Below are 17,026 nucleotides of genomic sequence, written 5' to 3'. Positions count from 1 at the left end.
CTTGGTTGCGGTGCGCAGGCTTCTCATTGCGGTGGCTTCTCTTGTTGTGGAGCACGGGCTCTAGGCGCCTGGGCTCAGTAGTTGTGGCACGTGGGCTCAGTAGCTGTGGCTTGCGGGCTCAGTAGTTGTGGCTCACAGGCTTAGTTGCTCCGCGGCGTGTGGGATCTTCCCGGACCAGGACTTGAACCCATGTCCCCTGAATTGGCAGTCGGATTCTTAACCACTGCGCCACCAGGGATGCCCTACATCGTAGTCTTTTTTTTTTTTTTTTTTTTTTTTTCCGTACGCGGGCCTCTCACTGTTGTGGCCTCTCCCGTTGCGGAGCACAGGCTCCGGACGCGCAGGCTCAGCGGCCACGGCTCACGGGCCCAGCCGCTCCGCGGCATATGGGATCCTCCCAGACCGGGGCACGAACCCGTATCCCCCGCATCGGCAGGCGGACTCTCAACCACTGCGCCACCAGGGAGGCCCCATCGTAGTCTTTTAACAAAATTCTTACAAAAGCACTATCTACTACCTAGGTTGCTTTGCTTTTTTGTTTATTTTCCCTCAGGAGACAAAATACTTCAAATCTGCCTTCCTTTCTTCCCCAGCAATATGTAACCACTATTTGGAGTGTCCACGTTTCCATAAGTTTACTGTGCTTGTGTGTGTGTATAAGGAAAAGGTGAAACCTGAGGTTTTCGTTGACTTGAAGGCATGACACCTCTAAAGACCTAGCCTTTGCACAGACTTGTAGGATAAAGATGCTCAGCCCTGAGCTTGGTGTGTTGTGATGTACACGTGTGCTCTGTGTAAGTATATCAATTCAAATAGGCACGCGTGGATACGCGCATACCCACAAATAGACTTAAGATTGTTTTACGTACATATGGCGGTACTTTAAGCTTTCTTGCCAATAATGATATTTTTATATTTACTGTTAGTCTTTGAATGAAAATGTTTTATTTTTGTGGTGAGTCAAGGAGTAGTAAAATAAAAACATTAACAAATGTATTTAGTCTGTAAACTCCATCAGGGCAGGGACTGTGTTTAGTTCAGATTTACATGTGCCATGCCCAGCACAGACATTTGCATCTTGTCTGTTCTCTGTTATTTTTTGCTTATTTCAAGGGATATATTCCTTTGCTAGATCAGCAGGAAAAGAATGGCCTAACTTCTGGGTAGAACAGCCGACTGCAGGTTAGGTGTTCAGTTCTTTCTATCAATTCTCTGTGAAACTACTTAGTGAATAAAAACCTCTGAACTCCTCTTAACTATAGGTGTTTATAGTAACATGTAGCTCTCTCCCTATGCTTTCTGGTCATTGCGGGTCACGGTGCTTGTGAGCTGGTAGTGCCATTCCCATCACCCGGCACCTTGGCAGTGGGTGGGCGGATTTGGTGTGAATTTGGTCAGTCTCTGGATGTCTGAGTTCTCTTTAGCAATTCGGGTGCCAGTTTTCTGTAGAAGAGGGACAGGTTTGTCGTGCAAATGAAACTGCAGTGTGTAACTGAAAGATGCAGATTTGTGAATTAATTTCGTGACCCATTGGTAGTTTTCAGAAGTGTTCATTTTGGCTGCTCTCTTAAATTTGAGAAATTGTCGAGCCCTTGGGTGTAGCCCTCTGCTCTCAGTCTAGCTGAATCTTTGCTTGATGGATTGCTGTTAACTATGTAATCTGCAGTGACTTTTTTTCTTTCATTCAGAAATAAGTTTGTTGAGTAACTTCATAACTCCCAAGACATCACTCCCTCATTTCATTTTTAAAATGGATTTTATAAATTTAAGAATGACTGCACAGTGAGTCTATAGAATCTTTGGCTTTACTAATTCTTTAGTATTGTTCTTTATATTGTTCCCTCTGCTTGTTAAGTGAATTATCACAGTTAAAAAAATTATGTCCACTTATCCCCCATATTTTCAAAATATTAATTTTTTTCAAAACAAAAATATTCTCAAAATACTTTATTTTAATATATTCAAAATAAAATATTTTCAAAATAAAGCTGAAATAGCCTCAGTATTCCCATCAGTTTTCAGAGTTTTTATTGATGTTACTGATTTATCCTGTTTGTTGGTCTAAGCCCCTATAATTGATGGAGAGGAGGCTAAGAATGTTCTGAAAAACTTAATGTTAAAATGATGCTCTTTTCCTTCAGAGTTTTAAGTGATAAAAGTGAAGTAATAACTTCCTTACAATTTAGAACTTTCAGGAAATGGAAGAAAAAGTTACCCTCCACTTTTAAAATGTGTTGTTTTCATAAGTGTGGGAATTTGTGATTAAATATTATGAAGTACATAATTTTATAGTACAGCATTGCTATTCTGTACGTCAGAAATGTACATTTTAACTCTCTGTAGAGCTCTATCATACGTTCTACACTTTATGCCTGAGTACATCCTGCTGGTGTGTGCACTTCACCTTTCTTTTGACCGTGACCTGGTGTTGTCAGGGCCCACACTTGCCATGTTGCATTAACTTTTCTTGTGAGCTTACTTTGTGCCGTTGGCGATACAGAAATATATAAGACATGTTCTGTCTTTGCGCTTAAAGCTTAGAGCCCCATCAGAGGAGCAAGAAAAAAAATTATTAAACTTTCTGATAAACCCAGTAGCAGAAGTGATGTAATGTATTTGTGAAAAAGAGTACAGTTATTGTGTATCTGAAAAGCCATCTGCATCTTGGAAGGTGGCCATTGTTAGGACTTCTGTTTTAAGCCCTGGAACACTTCGTTCATAGGAAATCCGGCTCAGATCCATTGCAGTAGCCGTTAGGGTGGGAAGAGGGCTGGACAGGCTTCTGTCCCAAGGGGCTCGCCACGTCCTACTGAATCAACTGCTGGATTCCCAGGAGAGGGGTAGAGGGTAGTTTATTGTCAACAGGTAAAATTATTCCTGCTTTGGTTATCGGCATAACTGTACATTTGAGAGTACAAGTCTGTGCCGGTCAGAGGAGTCTAGTGACAGTGTAGGGGACCAAGAGTGGGGCTGCGAACTTCAGCAGAGGCTTCCGGGCGGAGCCCACAGGATGGGGTGGGGGGTTGTGCAGAGGGAGAAATTTAGGAGGACTTTCTGTTTTCTCGTTTTATCTTTCCATTGGATGATGTTGCTGGGACAGCCGATACAGAGAAAGAGACGGGTGCTTTCCTAGCCGTGGTCACGGGTGGCTGTCCCTCTGGGTTCCTTGCTAGCGGTCTCCACTTACTTCGTGGAACTTTGGATGGTCCTCGTTCTATTGCCCATCTGGTTTCTTAGCTCAAGATGTGGAGCCAGTAGGCCCGGGTGGTAAGAATCCCGTTCCCATCTCTCCCAGGTGCCTCCGGCTTTGTTGTTTGGAGGTGGCGTGGCATCTGGGTCGTGTATATAATAGAATGCAGCCTCTCTTTCTAAACTGCCCCGAGCCCTGGTGCGTGTTGGCCCACGCGGCTGCCTGCTCCCACCTCTCCCTGAGTGGGCGTCCTCTCCACCGTTTCTGGGCGTTTCCGCCCGTATTGCCCGCCCTTGTTCCCGCGCGGTTGCCGCCTTGTGCGTCTCCTGGCCCTGCTGCCGCCGTCGCTGTCGCCCGCACGCAGCGCCGCAGGGTGCCCTCTACCCCAGGCCCTTGTGCCCTGCCAGCGCTGTGCTGTCCCTCGTCTAATCACCGGGAGGAACCCCTTCCCGTACCCGCGACGCCCTCCTTGGGCACTTATTTCTGGTCCCAGACTGTTTGGGTTTTTTTGCACGGGGACCATTCCTTCAGTTTCTTTTGGCTGACTCACCCGCCCCCCTGCAAACACACACGCAGAGACGTGGATTAGGTGTCGGTTTGTGGCCGGCAGGAGGTGTCAGCTCCGCGTCCACTAGGACACGTGTGTCCTTGCCCAGAGCCCCTCCCCCGCCCCCCCCCCCTCAGCCTTTTGGCCAACTGGGCTCCACTTAAGTTTTCACATTGTATTAACAACTGAATAAAGTCGCTTTTTCCCAAGTTGCTTTCTTGCCCTCACATAATCGCCTTTGCTGACTTAATTTGTTTTCTTGTGGTGTATTAGCTTACTATCCTTTCAGCCTGCTTGTCAACTTGGACTTGGTCCCTCGTATTCATTCCTCCCCCGGCTTCGTTAACGGGGACCGCGCAGCTGCACACGCAGCCCTTTCGTGGGGAGACACTGCCACCCTGTGCACCTCTAGGGTATTGCTGAGGACGTTCTTTAAGCCTCGCTTCGTTTCTCCATTCCCTGGTCAATTGAAATTCACATCTTTGACTTTCAGTCATTTTTAACACCATATCTGAGTTGGTGTCTATTCAGCTGTTAACGCATTGGTTAATAAAATGTCTGAGTGCCAGTCGAGCCTTATCTAGCGTGTCTGCTGGGGGTACTGGGGCGCTAGAGGGGTTTCAGAGCTAATGGGAGAAGGCTTCCGAGGTCAGTGATGATGTCGCTCTGCTTTGTGTGAGCAAGTCCAGAGTGTCTGGGAACCCAGGAGAGAGAGACTCACTTTATCTGGAAGATACTAAAACGTGTCTCAGAGGAAGTGGTCGTTAACCTGGAATTCAGAGGGCGAGTGATGAGTTTACGAGGCAGAAGTTACCCTTTAGGAGTGGGAACAGCAGGTTTGTTCAAAGGCCGTGAGGCCAAGGTGGAGGAGAAGGTGGAGGACGGCTGAGCAGGGCGCAGTCTGAAGCTGCCCCAGGATCTGCTGGGGTTCAGAGCAGAGAGTAAAGGTGCAGGCTGACCCCTTCAGGGTGGGTTGTGAGGGAGGGAAAGAGAGGAAGAGAAGCAGTGTTTTATGTCCCTGCTCTGCAAGGTGCTTGATCCATACTGTGTCATTACATCCGAGTGACGTTGTAAACAGGGACTGATATCCCCGCTTTACAGTCGGGGGACCAGAACCCCAGGGGCTGACGTCACCAGGACCACATGGCTGGTGTGAAAGAATGTGTGTTCCCAAACCTCTGCTCTTTGCTCGGCAACAAACTGCTGCTTCCAGGTGCTGGCTAGTGCGGCTGGGCTTCCTCCGGTCCAGGAACTGAGGGTTATAAGCGGAAGTGTGTCTTGGTCTCAGCTCCCTGAGCAGATGCTGCTGAGATCCACCCAGTTCCCACGAGCTGCAGCCCCCCGTCCTGGCTGCTGGAAGCCTCCGTGCAGGTGGAGGGAGACCCCTAGGTAGCTCAGGGATGAGAAATCGACAGAGAAGAGCACAGAACAGGCTAAATGAGATGGGGATACGCATTTTGGAGTGTGGGAAACAGTAAGTGAGAAGACCTTTTGAGGAAGTGGTGTTGGAGCCGTTCCTTCGGGGTGTGGGGTGACTTAGAAGGTGGGCAGGTGCCTCCCAGGAGGGGGGTTGGGCTGAGGAGTGGAGGCAAGTCAGGCGGGAGAGAGTGGGACCAGGTTACGTTGGCCTCTTCCTTTCGTCCCCAGGCTGCACCTGACGTTCTGGTTTAGCCTGGGAGGAGTGGGCAGCAGGGCTGGACAGTCTTGATGGCTTCAGGGTCCTTCTTTCTGATCGCACTGCACGGCGCATCGATCATTTTATGATGGACTTTATATTCTGTTTGCTTGTTTTGTTTCGTTTGGCTTGATTCATTTCCTCCCTGTGGATGTAATCAGAACAGGAGCTTTGCAGAGGGCCGTGTTGTACCCCTGGGCTTCATCTTGCCGGCTGTAGCATGGGGAGGTGCTGGAGTCAAATCATTTGTCCGTTGGAGTTCTTAGCTCCGTCTAACACTTGCAGGTCGTCTCTAAGTGTCACTTTGGTGATGGGAGAGATTGGCAAGTCCTATTTTGCTAGATGTACCCCTTTAATCTTTAGGCTTCTCTTCTCTACTTGTTACTGGTGATATAAGACTAAAGTTACTGGGCTTCCCTGGTGGCGCAGTGGTTGAGAGTCCGCCTGCCAATGCAGGGGACACGGGTTTGTGCCCCGGTCCGGGAAGATCCCACATGCCGTGGAGCAGCTGGGCCCGTGAGCCATGGCCGCTGAGCCTGCGCGTCCGGAGCCTGTGCTCCGCAGTGGGAGAGGCCACAACAGTGAGAGGCCCGCGTACCGCCAAAAAAAAAAAAAAAAAAAAAAAAAAGACTAAAGTTACTTGGAAATGGTCAGTTAGAGTCATTCCAAAATTCATCTTTTACCATTTCAACAACCCTTGATGGAACTCCTTAGCTCATAGTTTTAAAACATAAAACAACTATTTGAGAAAAACTAAAATGACGTTAGCGAATGAAACCAGTTGTATTGACAGTTGACAGAGTTGTAGTTTTTTGTTTCTTTTTTTTTTCCCCCTGCCGTTTGTTCCAGTTGGGGCTTGATTTCTAGGCAGTTTTTCTCATGGTTTTTCAACTTGACAAGCCCCCACGCATAAGAATCACCTGGGATGTTTGTTTAGACGGCATCGTGATGGGTCTCCCACCCTCGATCAGGTACTGGGGTGTTGGCGGGATGGGTCGAGCCTGGGAACATGCATTTTTACTTCGCATCCCAGGGGACTCGTGTACGTTAAAGCTTGAGGACCACTAGACGGAATCAAGTCTCAGTATTAGTCCTAGGTGATATGAATAATAATAATTATGATACTAATCAGTCTTCCGTTAGCCAGCTTCATTGCCAGTGTGTCTGCAAGCAAGGGCTCGGATTCATTTTGCTTCCCCTCTAAGTGTAGGCAAGTTTGTTGCTGTTATTGCTAGGTAATGTCTTTTTCATCTTTTCTTTCAAAAAACAAACAGTCATCGCTTGGCACCTGTAGAGCCCCGCAGGTGGTGCCCTGTGAGAAGGGGCGTATTTGCAGACCTTGAAGGGAAGGGTCGTGCCTCATGCTGAAACACTGCCTGCCTGATGCGTAATTATACATGAGAGGGGGACAGGGTAGCACAGTGGTTTCACATGAGGTCAGGAGACTTTTCTGGCCGATTAAGACCGAGTAAAACAGATTTTACGGTGGCATCTCACAACGAGGAATTTTCAGAACAGAAACCAAACCTGAGTCCTGTGGGGTGTGGCTGTGAAAGGTGAGGGTGTGTGTTTTTCTAGCTTACAGCTGTTTCCAGAGTATCTTTAAAGTGAGACTCATTGTTTTTGTATTCTTAGTTCTAATTAGTTTGCTTTTGTAAGGCATGAATCTTCAAAAGAGACAACTCACTAATAAAGACATCGTGACTGTCTTATTTGGCATGGCAGGTAGTAAATGCTCACCAGATCCAGTCAGTGTTCGAATGGTCATTCTCTGCAGATGCCTCCACCAGCAAACACAGCTCTTGGGAGTTAAGATTTGAAGTTTTTGGAAAAGGGAAAGAAACAGGCAAATGAAATTATAATAAGTGACAGAGATTGGGGACCAGTTTCTTCTCTTCACTTCCTTAAATCTTTGCCAAGGCTTTCCTGATACAAAGAGTCAGCCCTAATTGTAGGGTAATTGGTGGGTATTCAGGGGGCCAGAATGTTTGCTGTCACAAGTGTTTTATCCATTTTGAACATGGGTTGCCTTTTACTTCACGCGTGTTTTATGATCAGCTCCAGGAAAGCTGAGTTTACAAACATTGTGTTAGTTTTGTCCATAGCAATTTTACTTTCAAAAAGGACAGATGTGGAATAACTAAAAAGCCAGGGAATGTTTGTTACGTTCTCTGCGTCACAGTTCATCTGGACCATGGTGACATTTATTGTGCTTCCCATGATAACAACTACAGGATGGTCATTATTTGTGTTTACTGAGCCTCTGTACAGCTCTGCTCACATGCCTAGTTAGTGGTGATCAACCCTGATTTCCTACTAGATTTCATTTCTCTTGACCAATCTTTTGGTGATAAAGGGAACATGGTAAGTGCAAGAGCAGATTAAAAGTTTACAAGATAATTCCTTTTTTCTTCTTTTTATTTCAGTGTTTTATTACTTGTTAAAAAATTTTAACTATTTTTGCATCTGACAGAACACATTTTTACTTGACAGAAATCAGAATGAATAATAATGCTGTCACCTTATGTTAAGGAAGACAAGTACATTTTTCCCCCTAAGCTAAGTGAATGATTGTTTTAAATTTATTTATTTGTTTATTTATTTATTTATTTTTTGCTGCGTTGGGTCTTTGTTTCTGCACGCGGGCTTCCTCTAGTTGCGGTGAGCAGGGGCTACCCTTCGTTGCAGTGCGCGGGCTTCTCATTGCGGTGGCTTCTCTTGTTGCAGAGCACGGGCTCTAGGCACGCGGGCTTCAGTAGTTGTGGCATGCGGGCTCAGTAGTTGTGGCGCACGGGCTTAGTTGTTCCGCGGCATGTGGGATCTTCCTGGACCAGGGCTCGAACCCGTGTCCCCTGCGTTGGCAGGTGGATTCTTAACCACAGCACCACCAGGGAAGTCCTAGGTGAATGATTGTTGATTGCAAAAGCTCATGACTAAACACTAGAGAGAAAGGGGTATAAATTATTTTTTGAAGTACTTTGCATTTTCATTTGAGAAATCATTTACTTTGATGGTTTCGTTGGAACTAAAGTCTATTTGACAATATTTTCCTTCATGTTTTCTTGAGGCTTTGCTATTGAGGACTAAGCAGTTGTGAAATTGGTAAAGCCTGGGCTTGGGAGGAAGCAGTGACTTGCTGCTGATTTGCTCTGGAAGCAGATAGCAATGAAAGTGATTAGGTGATATTGATTAGTGTGTTAAATAACTTAATTATTCAGAATTTTAAATAGAACTTGGTGGTCTTTGGAAACTTCTGGAATCCATGTGCCAAAAGGGAAAAAAGAGTAGAAAGGTTTGGCAAAGGTTGCGGAAGACTGCCTTACAACCCACATGTGGTTTGCTGGGCTGCAGCTTCCAGGCTCTCCTAGTAGAAGAGATGGGGTAGGCTGTGTGCCTCCTGCTAGTGGTTAGAATGTGGACAGGTGTGGGTTAGGAGCTGCCCCTTAGAGTCTGAGATGGAGGCCACGGGCCGGGGTGAGTGAGCCACACAGGGAGAGAGCCTGGGTTCCCGACACCAGGCTGTCACTACACGTGTGAGAGAAATGGGCTCCTCCATTGTTCGGCCACCGCTGTGTCGGGCTTTCTGCTTTGTTTTCTTAGTAGCTGAGCCTGTATTCTGACTAATAAATTTGATAAACTTGCCTCTATAAAATAAAACAACTTAAGACATGGCAAAATCATGATAAAGTTCAAACAGAAGCAGTGAACTGGGGAAAAGGTTGTCACAGCTCATGGCTTCAAAATGCTAATTTGTATAAAGAGCTTCTAGATAAGAAAAAGTCTCATGATTTATAGAAAATTGGCTAAAAGTTGTGAACTGATTTCACAGAAAAAAAAGAGGTAGGCCTCATGAACATAAGAAAAAAGGTGCTTTTACAATAAAGAAGAAAAATAAAAGTACACTAAGAGGGCTTCCCTGGTGGCGCAGTGGTTAAGGATCCACCTGCCACTGCAGGGGACATGGGTTCGAGCCCTGGTCCAGGGAGATCCCACATGCCACGGAGCAACTAGGCCCGTGAGCCACAGCTACTGAGCCCGCGAGCCACAACTACTGAGCCCGCATGCCACAACTACTGAGCCCACGAACCACAACTACTGAAGCCCGCACACCTAGACCCCGTGCTCTGCTACAAGAGAAGCCACTGCGATGAGAAGCCCGCATACCGCAACTAGCGAAAGCCCAGGCGCAGCAAAGAAGACCCAACGCAGCCAAAAAAAGTACACTAAAAAGCAGTTTTCATCGAGCAGATTGGCAAAAACCCCAAAGTGTGATAGACAGCTTCAGGGAAGGAACACCCCTCAGCCCTCGCTTCAGCTGCACCGCTGGCCACCCTGCCCAGCTGCCTGGCCTGTGGCCTCCGCACGCATCTCCCTTCCCTTGGCCGAGAATCCTCGTCCCTCGGGAGCCATTGTCTGCTCACTTCCTTTGTTCAGGTCTGCTCTTTTCAACGAGACTTGTCCACCATATGTTTAAAATTATAACACCCCACCCCTATTTTCCTTACCCTATGGTAACTTATTCCCAGAGCATGGATTTGTAATTTACTGATCTATTATATTTATTGTTTATTATGTGTACTGTCCCACCAGAATACAAGTTCCATGAGGGTGGGGATCTTTGTTGTTGTTTCCTGAAGTATCCTAAGCACCTAGAACAGACTTCATCCTGAAATTGTTAAACATTTGTTAAATAAATAGACAGACTCTACTTGCAAGGCCGTTGGGAAGGTGGTAAGCACATAAGTTACTAACTAACCACCGCGACCGTATTTATCAGAGTCACAGTGTCTGTGCCCTTTGACTCAGCAGCTACAGGTCTAGTTTTCTAGTCAAGGTTACTCCTGTAGATACAAGATTACTCATCACAGTTTTCATTTTCTTTTAAAATAACTGCATACACGAGAAACCACTGAAATGAGCAGCAGTGTAGGGGCTTGCGTAAGTCAAATAAGGCACATCTAACAAGACAGCTGTCTCCTGATGGAAAGATCTCTGCGTTAGCACAGAGGAAAGAGCTCTGTAGTGTGTGCCATCTTCTCTGTAAAAAGAGGAGGGTGGAGGGGTAACAATGTATTTCCATCCTTGTGTGTGCATGAGGAAGTTCTGAAAGATGCCAGCGAGCGTGGTGGAGAAATGTAGGGGCTTGGGAGATGGGGGAAAGGGTGGGAAAACTCAGGTCCGCTGTTTACCTCTTTGTATTTTTGTTTTATGAAGCAAGGGAAAGTATTTTCAGCTCAAAAAAATGAAACTAAAAACCAAAACTTGGAATGGTAGGTGCTATATAGGTCTAATGAACATTTAAAACATTTAAGTATGCTGATAAATATCTTTAGCTTATTTAGGTGTGAAAAATAATTTTTAATTCCAGTAGTTGAAGAATGGTATTTTAGGTGTGTGTTTTGTGACATTTCATTGTTCTTCAGGATTCTACGAGTAACATGAATACTGTGTGCTTTGTATGTTATTATTTTTATTTTTTTTTGTTGGAGATAATCATCTGATTTTATTATCTTTTCTTTTCAGTCCTGATGATATTGGGACCTGCTGGTACATCCTTCTCTCTGGTTCCGTGTTCATCAAGGAATCCATGTTTCTGCCACGAAGCAGGTATTGGATAGACGTTCTGGAGTAGCGTTTCCGTGGAGCTTGAAATCCTTTTGCAGAATGAGTTCTCTTCGCAAATTCCTCTCTCGTTGGATTTCCTGTTCTACTGACACAAAGCAAGGCGGCACCTTGGGGTGTTGGTATATAAATCTTAAGAAAGGACTCTTCTATGTTGTAAACACTGATTCAACCTCTTTAACAAAGGGCAAGGACAAAGGATGTGCTGGTGACGTGTTACGTGGACGTACCCAGCTAGTTGAGGACTCGTGTGTTCAGAGGGAATGAAAACTGCCTCCGTAACAGGGGGTCTCATACACGTCTAAAGAGAGGCCGAGAGGGTTCCCTGGGCCCACGTGGGACTAGAAACAGAAACCAGGGACTAGGTCACCCCTGGGGACGTTCTCCCTGGGACTTTGGCTCCTGGATGCTGACTGTTGGTTTATGGCCTGTGTCCCTAAAGCTTGCACCATTTGACGGCCGTGCCCATGTCTTTTCTTCGGATCTTCAGGCCACAGTCTGGGGGGCCGGGCCGGGGCAGCGGTTACCTAGTTCCAAGCAGCTGTGGCCAGAGAGGGTCAGGGCTCCCCTGCCACCAACGCGCTGCCCCCGTGCGGGTTCCTGAGGGTCCCTGGAACCACTGAGTTTCGGGAGTGATTTTTTTCCCCCTCATTGTGTGTGTTTCACAATTAAGTATGTTTATTTTGAGTAAAGATTTAAACTGATTAAGTATCTTTATTTTAAATTACTGAGTAAATAGATTGACTAAATTTATTACAGCATAGCAATCTACGCCCCTCCACTCCCCACCTTCTATAACCTAACTCTCTCATAAAAATATTAAGATGCATTCTTGATAAATCATTCAGAACGGGTCAGGGACACGTGAAGAATGTGGTTTAGAAATTTTTGTAAACAGAGTAAGCGAGACGGGGCGAGGTCATTTGTATCGGTCTGCCGAGGTGCAGGAGGTGCTGGGATGGGCTCGGGTGGCAGGAAGGAGGCTCGGGGTGCCGCCTCCGATGGGAGAAGTCTCCGGCGTGGTTCCCAGGCCTCCCCACTCTCCTGCTCCTTCCAGATCAGCTCGGCAGGCGTTATCCTGCTTGGAGAATGGCCCCGTGAGGGAGGGAAGAGCCATTGCCTGTTCGTTTGTTGCTCTTGCAGTTAACACTAGTTACGGGATGGTAGTAGCCCTGGTCGTAGCCGTCAACAGAAGTCGTAGGTGTAGTGGTACTAAAACGATGAGGGAACAGTGGCTAAGGCTTTGGTAGGTAGTGCTTTCTGTCTGCCAGGCATCATTTGGAAAGCTTTATTTATATATAAATCATTTAATTTCCTGACGGTCGTTTGAGGTAGGTATGATCGTTACCTGCATTTCTTTTTTAAACTTTTAATTTTGAACTAATTTTAGACCTACAGAAAAATTGCAAAAAAAACCCAGTAGAGTTCCCATATACCCCCTCATCCAGCTTCTCAGAAAAGTATAACGTCTTGTGTGACCATAATACAGTGAATAAAACCAGGAAATTCACTTTGGTGCTGTACTGTTAACTAATCTACAGATCTTTGAATTTCACCGACTTTCCACTAGGCATTCTTTTCTGTTCCAAGATCCTCTATAGGATCCCGCCTTGCATTTATTTTTTTATTGCTCCGAGGTCCCCTCCAGTCACTGGCAGTTCTTCAGTTTTTCCTTATCTTTCAGGACTTTGATATTTTCAAAGAGCCAGGTGTTTTGTATGATGTTCCTCAATTTGGTTTTGTCTGATGTACTCACACGATTAGAATGAGGTTTTGCATTTTTGGCAAGATGTTACCTGCATTTTTTTATAACCGAGGAAGCTCTGGCAGTGTAGGCTGGTGGGTGGTTGTCCATCCTCGAATTCTGCCTGGGAGACTTGGTGTGTGACCCTGTGAATGAGTCCGGTCATTCAGGGATTCTGTTTCCCAGAGGAGTTGAATAGAACACTCTTCCTTCAAACACAGGACCTATACTATTTGCTCTATTTCTGGGGGCTCTGACTCTATTTCCAAACTTGGAGGTGGGTAGAGGCAAGTAATATTTAAGCAGAGGCATGTTTTAAAAATTACATATAATTTTAATGTAAAAAGTAATGATAATTACTATATAAATACTCAAAGGTAAAGGTAAGGAAAAATATCCTCTGAAGTCTGTCATCCAAGATAATCATCCTTTAATAGTCTAGTCTTTTCCCATCTAGCCTTACATGTATGTGTTCTACATACTTAAGAACATACTTTATAAACAATTTATTAATGTCTTGCTAATTTCAATTAAAGAGTATGTATTCGCTTGACTCATTAGTGTCAAAAACTCTTTGTAAAGGCTTACTCGTTATGTATTAGGATGTCTGTTTAATGTTCAGTTATTTGAACTTTCCACAGTTTGATTAATCATTGTAAAGAGTAAGTTTTTGATCCTTTTTATTATAAATAATGGTATAAGGAATGTGATTTGAAGTTTATGCATCTTAGAGAGAACCTAGGTTAGCGCCGTCGTGATACAAGGTCTGTTGTACAAATGAAATCTATAGACCAGGTCCCCAGAACAGCACAGGAGCCTGTGGCCATCTTTCCTGACTACCAGCCATCATCAGCTTCAAGTGACAGCTTGTCCTAACTTGTGGAACGGGAACCCAGTGTTCAGAAGACTGCTGTTCTACAAGAAAGAGGACTTGCAGTTCAGGCCTGTTTAATGAATACATTGGCTTCCACGTCTAATTATTTTCAAAGATGACACGCATTACTCTTTCTCTGGCTGTCTGTCAAATGCCAGCGAGTCAGGGCTGTAATGGGGTGAAGAAGAGATGGTGTTTCTGACTGAATGACAAGCCAGTGCTATTTATAGGTTATTTCTTCACTTTGCGCCTGGTGACCTTTGCTGCGTCCGAGTTATTTGTTTCCTTTGGAGATGTTGCCTTAGGGACAGTCCTGAGATTGTTTTCGTAAGAAGGGCCCTCTGCTGGTCCTACCTTAAAGGTTAACATTAGTGATTCATACGTACTTTCCTCCAGGAAACACTGAGATTTGATTAAAGCGTCATGTGGATGAGGTGTTAGTAGCAGTCTGGTTTTATAAAACAACTAGTTCACAGATGACTCTCTCCATTTACCATGTTTTCCTCATGTGAGCCTGGAAATTGGTTATCCGTATATATAATAAGTAACCTGACCATTCTCTTGAAAGTTTCAACTCATTTTGACGGGTAATTCACCCCGAACGGTTAGTTTTGGATCAAAGCACTTTGGACAACATTTTCACATTTTTGACTAATTCTCATGAAATTGCCTTGACATGTGATATCATCCAGTAGGAAGGGTGGTGTACACTGCAGAAAATCTGCCCTTTGGCTTCCAGATTTCATGAGCTTTATTGAATTCCTCAGTTGACATTTAGGCCAGCATTTTATGTTTTTGTTTTTATTTTTAGACAGATAAAGGTTGTTCTGTATTTTGGTTATTCAAGCATGACTATTATTCCTTGATGAGATTTTTAACATTTGTGGAGCTTATGAATCCCTTTGTGACCATCAGTGACAACCTACTCACTGCCTCAGTCCACGCCATGTCAGTGATAAGATGATGTCTTATGAGTTTTACTGTAAACCTATTAGAAATTTACCGAGTTGTGAAACATGGATATTTGCACAGGTGGCTGTCATGTCACTTACAATGTTGCGTATAATGTCGTTGTTACAAGTCAGTGTCTTTGTATGAGCAGAAGGCAGGTGAGCAAAGGCGAGGTAGCAGTGCAGCAGAGGTTATTCTCATTCTCATTTAGGAAAAGGCCAGAGTGGACACTTGCCATAGATGAACATAGAAATGGTAGAAACGGTATGTGTTTTCCCAAGCCTGTAAGCAAAGCAGTTAGCAGTTGTGGTCCAGGCTGTGCCCTGCTGTTGATGTCCACAGTCGTGGTAAGTAGATTGGTGTCTTAAGACAGTGATGGGCAGAGGGTAGCGAAGTGTCTTGAAGAAGGTGTTTTTCCCCCAAAGTTTTTCAAAGGCATCATTTGCAGCAGCATTGGGGCTGGGAATTGATAGAGGAAAATTATTTTAGCTGAAGGTGCAGGTTTAGAAATCGTTTTTAAAAGAACATTTGGTTTTCTGTGCACAATGGGCAGGAAAATATTAATAATGTTTATTGCCCTAATGTGCTCTAAATCAGTGTATTTAAGGAACTGTAATAGAAATTATTATATTCTTAAATCTTCTCATTTTCAAAAGTGCCCCACTCTACAGTGCTGAAGCCTATTTATAGCAAAGTCACAGAATAGTAACTTGGATTAATGTTATTTTTTGGCTGCTGACTTCTTTGAAAGGCTGATAATTCTATGCAATAATTTAGGTAGTAAAGATAGGCCCAGACTGTGTTTCTAAACTTTCAACTTGCTGTTTGGGTTGTTTATTAGAGAAGGAAATAGCTTCTCTAAGTGTTGCTTTTTTTTTTTTTTTTTTGGCTGTACCACACAGCTTGCGGGCTCTTAGCTCCCTGACTAGGGATTGAACCCAGACCCTCAGCAGTGAAAGCGCAGGGTCTTAACCACTGGACCGCCAGGGAATTCCCTTACCTAGGTGCATATTAACTCATAGAATTGGAATCTTTTTCTACCAATATAGCAATCAGTTTTATACTTATCTGCAAAAGAACCGGTACACTAGATGTTTTAGATGTGAAGCATTCTTGTTAGACAGATTCTTCTTGAATTTGTGTTAGTCACAATCTTGAAAGAAAAAAAAAAACACTCCTACTAAAACATTGAATCTGATTTTCTCAGTAGAACCAATTTTATCATAGAGGCCTCCAAGGAAGTCCTTTTAATAGAAATGATCGTGCACACCATATTTAATCATAAATAGATAATATTTTTATTGCTCTGACAGTCAAAAACTGTCTCTATTTTTCACATTCAGAGCAATCATTACGCAGTCTCTTCCCCTTCATATCAATGCAGTACCAGGGTAGGGCCTGTAAGGCTGAAGGAAAAGATAAGCCCAGACTAGCCGTAAGCCTCGGAACCTGGAAGATGCCAAGAGAAGGTTCATAATTAAAACCAGGAGCCAGAGGGAATGGGGACAAAGGCCTCTACAGAGGGGCGAAGCTTCCAATGCATGGGCCTTAGGGTCTAGGTACCCGGTTTTGTCAGGCGGCAGACCTAGTAGGCAAAGCAGTCTGAACGCTACACGTGGCGTGAGAGATAAGTTCTGTAACTGGCAAAGTGCTGTCCGTGGGAATGGCTGAACATTGAAATGCCATCAAAATTTAGGGTTGTTTCACGGGCTCTTTTCGTGTTTATGGGTTATTCTATCTCATTCTGAAGTAGGTTTGGTAGAGTTCCAATTTTGAGGCATATTTCCATGTTATTTCCAACTTTGGTTGAAACTTGCAGGAAGCCCTGCTCTTTGGTCTCTGAGTTCTGGTGTCTGCATGGAAGCAAGGTGGTCTCCTCCCTGCGGGCAGGTAATTTAGTACCTACCTGGCTGGGGAGACGAGGCCGTCGTATGTGCAACATGAAAAAATTGCCCAGGGGTCATTAAACGGTACATCGTGAATCGGTGTAGCAAAGGCCACAGCGAAGGCAAAATCCCCTCAAAGACAGGGGTATTTTAATGTTTGTGGATGGTAGTCGAGGGTGGCTCTTGAGGAAGTGAATTTTGAGCTGGGTTGATGGTTTAGACCGTGGGGCAGTGGTTGGAAAGGAAATCTGAACATAGTAAAGAACATGAGTGACAGCACGGAAATAGGAGTCAAGGACGCCAGTGCAGAGATGAGTAGGAGCTCAGGTAGGGCCACGAGAGGAGGATCATTTGTCTGGAATAGACGTGCGCTTCGGGCGTGGAGTAGTTGCCAAGCATCAGTGATGGTGCCGTTCATGAGAGTCCAGTTTACAAACCTGCATCACGTGGCTGGAAAGCCCAGGGCCGCTGGTCCCTTAGGTCTCTGATAACATGGGCACAAGTCGGAGAAGGGCGTGCAGCATTGATTTGCACCAC

At 44.9% G+C, this 17,026-nt stretch overlaps 1 protein-coding gene across 1 annotated transcript in view; it reads left to right on the top strand.

The window, feature by feature from the left end:
• The window catches only part of RAPGEF2 (Rap guanine nucleotide exchange factor 2), a 247,062-nt gene that overhangs the window by 92,147 nt on the left and 137,889 nt on the right, over positions 1 to 17,026 (top strand). Inside the window, exon 4 of the mRNA XM_082611143.1 lies at positions 10,936 to 11,019. Within this exon, the coding sequence (XP_082467269.1) occupies positions 10,936 to 11,019 (84 nt within the window). The remainder of the gene's footprint in view (positions 1 to 10,935; positions 11,020 to 17,026) is intronic.

Source organism: Mesoplodon mirus (genome assembly GCF_964341445.2).
Source record: "Mesoplodon mirus genome assembly, chromosome: 2".
Taxonomy (NCBI): Eukaryota; Metazoa; Chordata; class Mammalia; order Artiodactyla; family Ziphiidae; genus Mesoplodon; species Mesoplodon mirus.
Note: the sequence above shows the minus strand (reverse complement) of the source record. Positions and strands in the feature narration are given on the sequence as shown.